General features: G+C 40.7%; 1 protein-coding gene across 2 annotated transcripts in view; it reads left to right on the top strand.

The window, feature by feature from the left end:
- Positions 1-2,635: 2,635 nt before the first annotated feature.
- Positions 2,636-9,428, top strand: part of LOC134530888 (tyrosine-protein kinase hopscotch) — a 121,389-nt gene continuing 114,596 nt past the window's right edge. The window contains exons 1-2 of one of the 2 annotated variants that reach the window (XM_063366167.1): positions 2,636-2,997; positions 3,084-3,418. In XM_063366167.1, coding sequence (XP_063222237.1) covers positions 3,104-3,418 — 315 coding nt within the window. In that variant the 5' untranslated portion in view covers positions 2,636-2,997; positions 3,084-3,103. Of the gene's footprint in view, positions 3,419-9,428 lie in introns of both variants that reach the window. The other variant, XM_063366165.1, reaches the window with a different exon arrangement.

The raw sequence follows: 9,428 nt of genomic DNA, 5'->3' as shown, positions 1-9,428 counted from the left end.
CTGGCAGTGTCTCATGTTTAAATAAATGTTATTGTTGACACCACTTCTCTTCCCATGGATGGCAGACACTGTGTCTCGCGGTCTTCCCCAACAATCGCTTACTTTAAAAAATATTAAAATCCAAAGTCATCCAAATTCTTCTTAAACCTTTAGCCTTTCATTATATTTGGGGCTCTGTGTGGATCTCGCTTAACCCCCTCCCTCTTCATTAATTAACCACTTTGTTTCTTCAGGTATGCGAGAAGGCAGTATCACATGAGAGCAGCACATATGTATGCCAGCCAACACATTTCAGACCATGAGAAAGTGCCATCGTAAATATACAAACTACGATTTTACCGAGGAAAGTGTGAAGTATTGTGTAGTTGTACTTGTAAGTAAATGTGAGCACTGCATTAAAACCAGACGTGACTACAACCTGGTATATGAACACTTTTTAACCCCAACCTTTATCCTGTACCAGCAAATGTCCACAGTGTGTCTAGTCTAGCTAAGGGAATACCCACGGGACTACAACATGTGGATCAAAGAGGGTTCAGGCAAAGTTGCATAGCATTGTTCTCCAGTATGGGTGACATACATTGATAAGCCACATAGTCGGAATGGTCCACGACTCACATTACTGTGAGAGGATGCTCTGCCATCACCCGACCTCTGTGAAAGGCCCGGGAGGTACCTGACAGACGCTACAGGCATCGCGATGCTGTTGTTGTCCGGAGGGGCGCTAGGCTAGTGGGCTGCTAGGCCGTTGATGTCGGGTCGTGGGTACTCTGCCCCCGCGTGCCCCACCAGGTACACGGCTTGAAATCTAACCTGAATGTTTTTCCCTTGGCTGTGAAGGCCGCTCGGCCGTGTGGAGGAGAGAAGACTATGGAAATTATTGTAACACAATTTGGTGAGAATTATGTTTAATTTAAGAGCTTCGCCGGGGGTCGCTTGGGTACACCGTACTGTCTACATGTTCGCTCCGTGGTTCAGTCCCGCTACAAACACTCGCACCAACACTTGTCAATGTCTAGCGGTTACACACTTACACTTACAAAACGATAAAAAAAAAACAAAAAAAACACAACACTACGCGACACTGAAATGATTACCGCGGCAGTCTCGCGGGACGTGGGTCAATGCTCGCTGGAGACTGCCAGTGCCGAAAGTTAACGGGTGCAGGGGGGGCTCGATGAGCGGGCTCCTAAGTTCGGAGTAACACTTATGTGATAGTGCAGCCGGCAGGCATATGCACGGCGTCCTTAAATAAAATGCTCTCACTGGAGTCGGCCAGTAACGTAAGTTTCGTGATCCGATATGCAGCGCGGTATCACAATGAAGACAGTCGGGATAGGCCCGGTTCCGCAAAATATGCGCCGAGTCGACGTGGGCAGCGGTGAATTAATAAAAGGATTTAGTTATGAAGGTAAAGTGCAGAAAAAAAATAATCAGTGAAACTAACTTGAATGCTGCCCACGGACAAATGTCTGTTCCCAGCGCGGAGTGATTGGAGACTGCCGAAAGATGGCCGCTTCGCAAGGGAGGAAACTTTCACCTTTGTGAGTCGGCGCCAAAAACTTATAATAGCCTAATTTGTTATACTATGAGTAAAAAACATGTTCCAGGTGCTTGATTAAAACTTTGCACCTGGTAAATAGTTGCCTAATGCTTAACAGTTATTTTTAATGTTTTAATAATTTTAAAAGTGGCACCAAGTTGGCGACTGTATTTTTTACTATAAATTGTCTCAATGTGCACTGCTTGGGTTTGAATTCCCTTAGTTTGGCTGAACTACTATCACATGCCAATTAATCAAGGCCAGTAGCCACTGTGGCTAGTAACGAGGTTTGCTTTCTGTTCCGCACGGAGTCTCTACGACGCACTTTCTCACTGCTTGTGATTAATTAATTTTGCCTTAATGCCTCGTTTGGGAATTGTTTTCCGTAGTCGAGCCCCCGGATTTTCGTGTCCTGATGTTTAATTCAGTTGATTGAAGTCACGCCCGGGGCGTTCGCTTGACTCATTCCCACTGGGCTAGGGGTGCGCTCCAAAAACGGGATCCGGTACTGGCGGTGCGGAACACGGGCTTAAAGGCCATGGTCGGTACGGCGTCAGCTCTTACTAAGAAAGTGAGATGGCTCTGAGTAACAATATCTAAAAACGATGCCAACAGGGATGTCCACCATGTTTCTACATTATACAGGAAACTGTACAACATTAATCCATCCACTTTATTTGATGGTAATGGAAGTCTATAAGGGAAGCCTACAACTCACGTAGTTTCGGTTCCCTGCAAGAATTTCCGAAGATTTCCGAAGTTTTGTGTTTTGGTGTTAACGCCACTTGAGCCGCTAAATCAGAAGTTCAAGCATGTTGTGACTGACCTAACCTAACCTAACCCTTAGATTTTTTTTGATTTCAATTTTTGAGAGAAATCCGCAGTTGCACGAATGTGGTAGGGAACCGAAATTACGTGAGTTGTAGGCTATCGAAGTCTATAATGCATCATGTAATATATCTTAACTCTGGTGCGAAATACAGTTTGTGATGAAAATTTAAGTGAGGTATAAAGCTACGAACCAGTTTATATATATAAATTTAATGTAATTAAAAGTCATCCACCCTGTCAAATAATATATGGATGCGATAGTGATATTATCTATGTTTTATAACCCTATGTGTCCAACTTTATAGGAATGTGTTGGAAGGAAATTTGATAGTGCGACAATGTCTTAACAATTTAATAATATAGCCTCAAAATGAATCAACATTTGCCCGACAGTTATTTTAAACATTTTACAAATTTGTTTGCTTGATTGATTTATTAGTTAAAAGTTTAGAATGCAGCTGTTAAGCGCCCTCTACTCAGATAATGTTTGGCATTCTGTTGTACCAACTTTCAGTAGATTAGATTTTAAGTTGATTCACGATTGTTGTTCTTGTTGTTGTTGGTGTTACTGTTTGTATTGACTTCTGAAGATTGTAAACAAATGATGACCGTCAAGTGCAAGCGTAGGTAGTCGTGGCTGTTATGGCGTAGTTAACAATTTTATGTCAGTTGTACAAAAATCCACAGTCAGATTTATTCCCGAACCTAGGTAACATGTGACCTGCGGCAATGGAGGCAGTGGTGAAGTACGCGCGCGTGTACGCGTACGTGATTGAAGATTTCCTCAAGATCCCGCTGACGAGCTTGACGACCGCGGAGGAAGTATGCGTGAAGCTTGCGAAGGAACTGGGGATCGGCCCCCGGGCCAGACACCTCTTCTCCCTGCGGCTGCGCGGTGGCAAGAACGTGTGGTTCAGTCCCGGCAGCAGGCTCTCGGAGGCGCGTCCGGACAGCGAGTACGAGTTCCGGCTGCGTTTCAAGGTGCCCGACTCGGAGACACTCAAGAGGACTGACATCAAGGCCTACGACTACTACTTCCACCAGGTTCGTATTTTTTCTTTGCGAGTGGGGAACGTGGTGGACGATGCCGTGGGTTTTCGCGAAGTACTCTTAGTTTGCAATGCAGAGCAGCGAGCTGGGTCATGGGTATGTGGAGGAGAATGAGGGTCGTTAAGATAAACTGAAGGCCTGTATGCATATAATTTCATCATACCCCCTGCCCTTTACCTAATGTACAACTTCTCAAACCCCACAATTAAAAAATATACTTTAAACACTTAATGTTACCTTGGCCATAAATGTAAACTTGATCTGCATATTTAAACTTGTTGGATTTTCGATTAATTATTTTATCAAATGACTTACAGTTCATAAAAATCTTGAAACTTAACTAGGACCTCCCCAAGTCCCCGGATACCGGGAATTTTGCCCCCACACCTTTGCCCCTTCCTCTGGTTGGCCCTGGAGAAGGGAAGGGCAAGAGGGTAAGATGATTAGAAAGTTGGGGTGGAGGAAGGTAAACAATTTGGTAAGCTGGTCCAAGATGATAAAGGAGAGCGAGGATGGGGAAAGCAGTGAGGGTGCTCAGAGGTGGTTACAGAGGAATTAACGATTACAAGTGGAAGCTCTGGAGGGAGTGGAAGTGAAGGTTAAGAGGGAGTCACTCATTCCTGGTGAGGACAGGGAAGGAATGGAATCGGTATGAGGGAGAAATATTGGAAGTGAGAGATACAAGGACCTAAGGAGAATGTTCGAGAGAGGGGGAGAATGAAGTAAGAAGTAAGAGTTCTTGACACCGGGTGGAAGTCCAATTGCAAGTGGAACTTTTAAGTTCAAATTTTGTTTCCCTTCTATTTATCCATCATTGTTCCTTCCTCAATTCACCACCTCATCATCTCTAATGACTATGATGCCAAATAGACTTTAAACTCATTAATTCTATCAGTTTTGCCAGTTGCACTTGAATTTCAGGATAAAAAATGTGCTCTTGCTGATAAATAGTGTAACAGTGAAAACATGACGAGTTATTAAAAAATAATAAGAAACAAGAGATGAAATGCTATAGGTAGATGTATGCACTTTTCTCTTGGTAATTCTGGAGAGCCTCTGTTCTGAAAAGTAAAAAAGAAAAAATATCCTGAATATGTTTACTTTTTATTTTGTGACATGTTTTTCAGTCATTCTGTAAGAGAATGTTGTGTTACTTCAAGAAGTTTATCATTTTAATGAGTAGTTAAGTTAAAGTTATGTATTACAAATACTGTTATTAGTTGAGAATGGTCTGTTGGGTTAGGTTAGGTACCTGCATTAAGAATATTAAAAATTCTAAAAAATTGTGTTTTTTAATACTAAGTTAGTTGTTACAAAATGACAGATTGATATTTTAAATTTGGCTAATCAAACTTAAAAAACTGTTACAATGATAAATACTCTGATAAACTACTTCAAATATTGCAGTGCCGTTTCACAGAATCATCACATCAGTTAATGAGAGGAACTCAAGTAGACCATTCTCAGATTTGTATTTAAATTTTTTCAGTAGAGCAGCTACTCCAAATAAAAATACCATGTTTATTATTATTATTTATTTTTTATAACGAAAAGAGGCTCTCTTTCAGTATTACCATTGTGTGATACTCCACAATTATTTTAACACTTTACTGAAAATGGCAGGTTTGGTTAGGTTAGCTTAGTCACATTTTAAATACAATAAAGTCCCTATTAAAATATTTATGTTTTATGGATAGATTTTTTTCCTTCTCGCTGGATTATGGAAACTTCCTTAAAGTAAAGGATTTTGATTTGATTTGATTTGATTTTTTTATTGCATTCCATAGACCATACATAATGGTATAGAATATGTCAAAAAAAAATACAAATAAACATAAATACGAACACATAAACAGGTACAAGAACAGTATTAAAAGCATTACAAAATTAAAATAATATAATATAATATAACAGCTGCACTTCCATGAATAAGCACCTATTTAGATAATATTATATATAAAAGAAAAGTAATACATAATGACAGTAAACAAAATTATCAACATTAGAACACAATCTAACCTTTATCACATAGTACAGTGCATCATAATCATAATATATAAAACTCACAAAAAAAATGTTACAAAGCTACCTCCTGTTCATAATCATCTATATTATAAAAAGCCTTATGTGATAAATAAAGAAATAATTCCTTTTTAAATACCTAAATTATATTGCTCCATATTTTTTAGAGCTGATGGTAATTTATTAAATAATCTAATACCAACATTTCTAACTGACTGTAAAGTTTTTTTCTTATGAACCCTTTGCAGATGAAAATCTGCATTAATTCGCGTGAAATGCTCATGAATATTAGTATTTTTTATATAAATTAATTTGTTTTTATAAATAAACAATAATACTTTGTAAATATAAATACAGGGCACAGTAAGAAGACCTAAGGATTTATAAATATCACAACTGTCCAAACGTTTCATGTGGAGTACCTATAATTCTGATTAATTTTTTTTGTATAATAAAAACTGATTGTAGATTATGTCTATTACTCCCCCAATACATAATTCCATAGCTGATTAAAGAATAAACATAGCCAAAGTAGGCAGACTATAGGCATTGTTTGGTAGTTATATTAGAAAGTACTTTAAACATATAAGTAACACATACTGTTTAATTTAGTACATATTTAGCCAACCAAACGTATGTTTGTCCCATGATAAAAATTCATCAATCTCAAGTCCAAGGAATCGTGAATGTGCCACAAAATTTAAGTTAGTATTTTTTAACAGAGTATTTGGTTTATTTGATTTTAATTTAGAGGAAAAAAAAATAAAATTTGTTTTACCATAATTCAGTAGCAGTTTATTATTTGTAAACCAAGAGTTTAATGTATGTAGTGTTCTCATAACCAGAGCATCAAGTTTAGAAGCTGGATTGGCTTTAACCAGTACATTAGTATCATCTGCAAAAGAAATTATAGGAATATCGGTAAAATGATAATTTAGATCATTTACATAGACCAGAAAAAGAAGTGGCCCTAAAACGCTACCTTGAGGAACTCCTACATTCATAAATTTAGGTAGGGAATTATAAGACTCATATATATTGTTACTATTGACTCTAGTAACTTGAAGTATCTGCATTCTGTTTGTGAGATAAGACTTCAACAATTTATTGACTACACCTCTAATTCCCAAATTATATAATTTATCAATAAGTAATTTATAATCTACTGTGTCGAAAGCTTTGGACAGATCAAGAAAAATACCAACAACATCCTCTGATCTGTCCTTGCATTCTGTGACAAAATCAAAGAACTCGCCAATAGCAGACTCGGTATTGTGGAAATCTGTGCAGTTTGATGAAATTAAAATGAGTAATAATTAAATATTTATGGCAAATTATTTAAATCACTGTTATTAATTTCTAATACCAAGTTTATGAATTTTTGCAATAATATTTTCTCCTTTTCATTGGTTCACAACGCCCCCCCCCCCCCCCCCCCCCTCCAAAAAAAATTTCCTTTGATTCATAGCTCTCCCCACAGTCAAATTATTTAGAATCCAGCAGGCATTAATAATGCAGTTTTTTGGGTTCTTCAAGAAATTTGAGTAGTGCTAAAAAGTCATTTTCAAGAATAAATAAATAAAATATTCAAAATTTTGTTGATGGCAGATGTGGTATATGTGAAATCCGGTTGTGGTGTAATTTAGTGAAGGGCTTAATAAATATACAGTGGTTTATAGCGAAATATGTTTTAAATCATACTAGGAACTAGGGAGTTACTGTGTATATATAAAATACGCGACGGGAGTGCACATTAGGCGGAGTTAAAAGGGCGAAGGTCGGTGGCAAACACGTGGCAATTAGGTTAGGGATGGGAGGTAAAGTGAAATGTAGGGGGTGTGGGAAAGCGTGGAGAAGGAAGGAGAATGGTGTTCAGTGTGATCGATGTGACGAGTGGTACCATGTAGAATGTGGAGGGATCACAGTGGGCTTAGAAAGTCTCAAAGACAAGGAGTGGGAATGTGAACTGTGTAGGGGAAATTATGAGGAGGGGCTAATTGAAGGACAAAAACATTGTCCTGGCAAGGATTTTGAATTGGTGAAGGGGACAGACAGAGGTTCACTAGGGGGAAAGGAGGAAGAAAATATAAAGGGAACGAATGACATGCTTGAAGGAGAGGAGGTAACCATACAGGGGAAGGAGGTAGTGAGTGTAGGAGGAGTGATGAGAGACAACTGGGAGGGTATACAGGAATGGATAAAGGAGCTAATAATTGGAACTATAGTGGAGGGAGGAAAGGGAACACGGCAGGAGTGGAGTACCTGGAAGGGAGACGTAGAGAGGGAACTAGTTGGGAGAGAGAAAAACCTGGAAGGGCTAATAAAAGGTACCAAAAGGGAAGTGGACACCATAAGGGCGGGGAGGCAAAACTGGGAGGAGAGAATGGAGGAGGAAGTGGTTAAACTAAGACATAAGGTGAAAACTCTGGAGGGGAACATGGGTGACCTCCAGCAGGAAGTGTTAAGGGCAAGAACAGGAGAGAAGCATGAAGCAGGGAAAGCAGACAGGGTGCAGGAGGGGTAGGGACTGGAGGTAAATGCAAGAGGTGAAAAAAGGACGGCATTGGGGCAAACTAGGAGTAAGGAGGCTGAATTGAGGAAGGAAGTGTGGATGTTAAGGGGGGAACTGGAGGAGGGGAGAAAAGAAATTGACAGACTACGCAAGCAAAACGGGAAGGTTAGGGATCTGGAGGAAGAGGTCAGCAACTTGCGGAAGCAAAAGGTAGCGCTAGAGGGTCAGATACAAAAGTGGAACGATACAATCGAGGGGGAAGGTAGGGATGACTGGGTAAGCAAAATGGAGGGGACGAAATGCAAGAATGACAGAACCAAAAAGGGAGAAGAGAAATCATGGGCTGAGGTAGCCAGAGAGGACACAGGCAGGCTAAAGGAAGATAAGTCAAATAAAGGGGATGGGAATGAGGGGACTATGGAAGGTAGGGGAATCGGAAGCGTAAAGGTGGCATTATTCGGGGATTCGATGCTCAGATATGTAAACATACCGGGGGCGTATAAGGCAGGGAGGAGTGGTGAGAGGTTGGAGGATGTAAGAGATAGAGTTAAGGCTAGCCAGCTTGACGGAATAAGGAAGGTGATTGTGCATGTGGGCACAAACGACCTTGTTAGAGGGGGAGGACCAGGAAAGTTTGAGGAGGACATGAAGGGAATGCTTTGTGAGTTAAAAAGGAAAGTGAGGGGAGACATCCTGGTGAGTGGAGTGCTGCCTAGGAGGGGTGTGCCTATCCACAAGCTCAGGGCTGTGGAAGCCATCATGCTGAAGCAGTGTCAGGAGTGGGGAGCAAACTACATCAGCGCAAGGAGTCGACTTCAGATGAGACACATGGCAAGGGATCAAATCCATCTGAATAGGGAAGGCGTGGGAATCCTGACGCAGGTGATGATAGACGGTTTAAGAGCGGGTAACATGGGGCAGGGAAACGGGGGTAGGGGGGAGGTCAAAGGTAGGGTGCAGCTAGTAGGAAGGAATGAAGTGAGAAAGGTGGGGGGGGGGAGGGGGGAGGCAGGGGAAATAATCAAGAAGGAATGGAGAGAGGGAGGGAAAGACAAAAGCAGGATGGGGAGGGGAGGGTGCATATAGAAACAGGAGAAGAGGGTAGGAAAAAAAGGGAGAGAGTAAATATAATGGTTGTTAACTGCAGGAGTATCTTAAACAAAGTGGACAAGTTCTGGACAGTGGTTGAGCTCTATGGGCCAGATATAGTGGTGGCAGTAGAGACATGGCTGGATGAGGATGTTGCAGACAACGAAATAAGGAGAGGGAGTTACATAGTTTTCAGAAGGGATAGAAACAGGAGAGGGGGTGGGATAATGGTTCTTGTTCGGGGGGAGTTAGATGCAGAAGTAAAGTGGATGGGAGAAAAGGAAGAAATACTTCACTTGGAGATCTCAGGGAAGAAGAGGAAAATGCAGCTGTTTGCGGTGTACAGGCCGCCGGGTGATGGGGGTACAGAGGTGGAGGCGG

This window comes from Bacillus rossius, chromosome 3 (assembly GCF_032445375.1).
Source record: "Bacillus rossius redtenbacheri isolate Brsri chromosome 3, Brsri_v3, whole genome shotgun sequence".
Classification (NCBI taxonomy): Eukaryota; Metazoa; Arthropoda; class Insecta; order Phasmatodea; family Bacillidae; genus Bacillus; species Bacillus rossius.
This window is presented reverse-complemented; position numbering and strand designations above follow the sequence as displayed.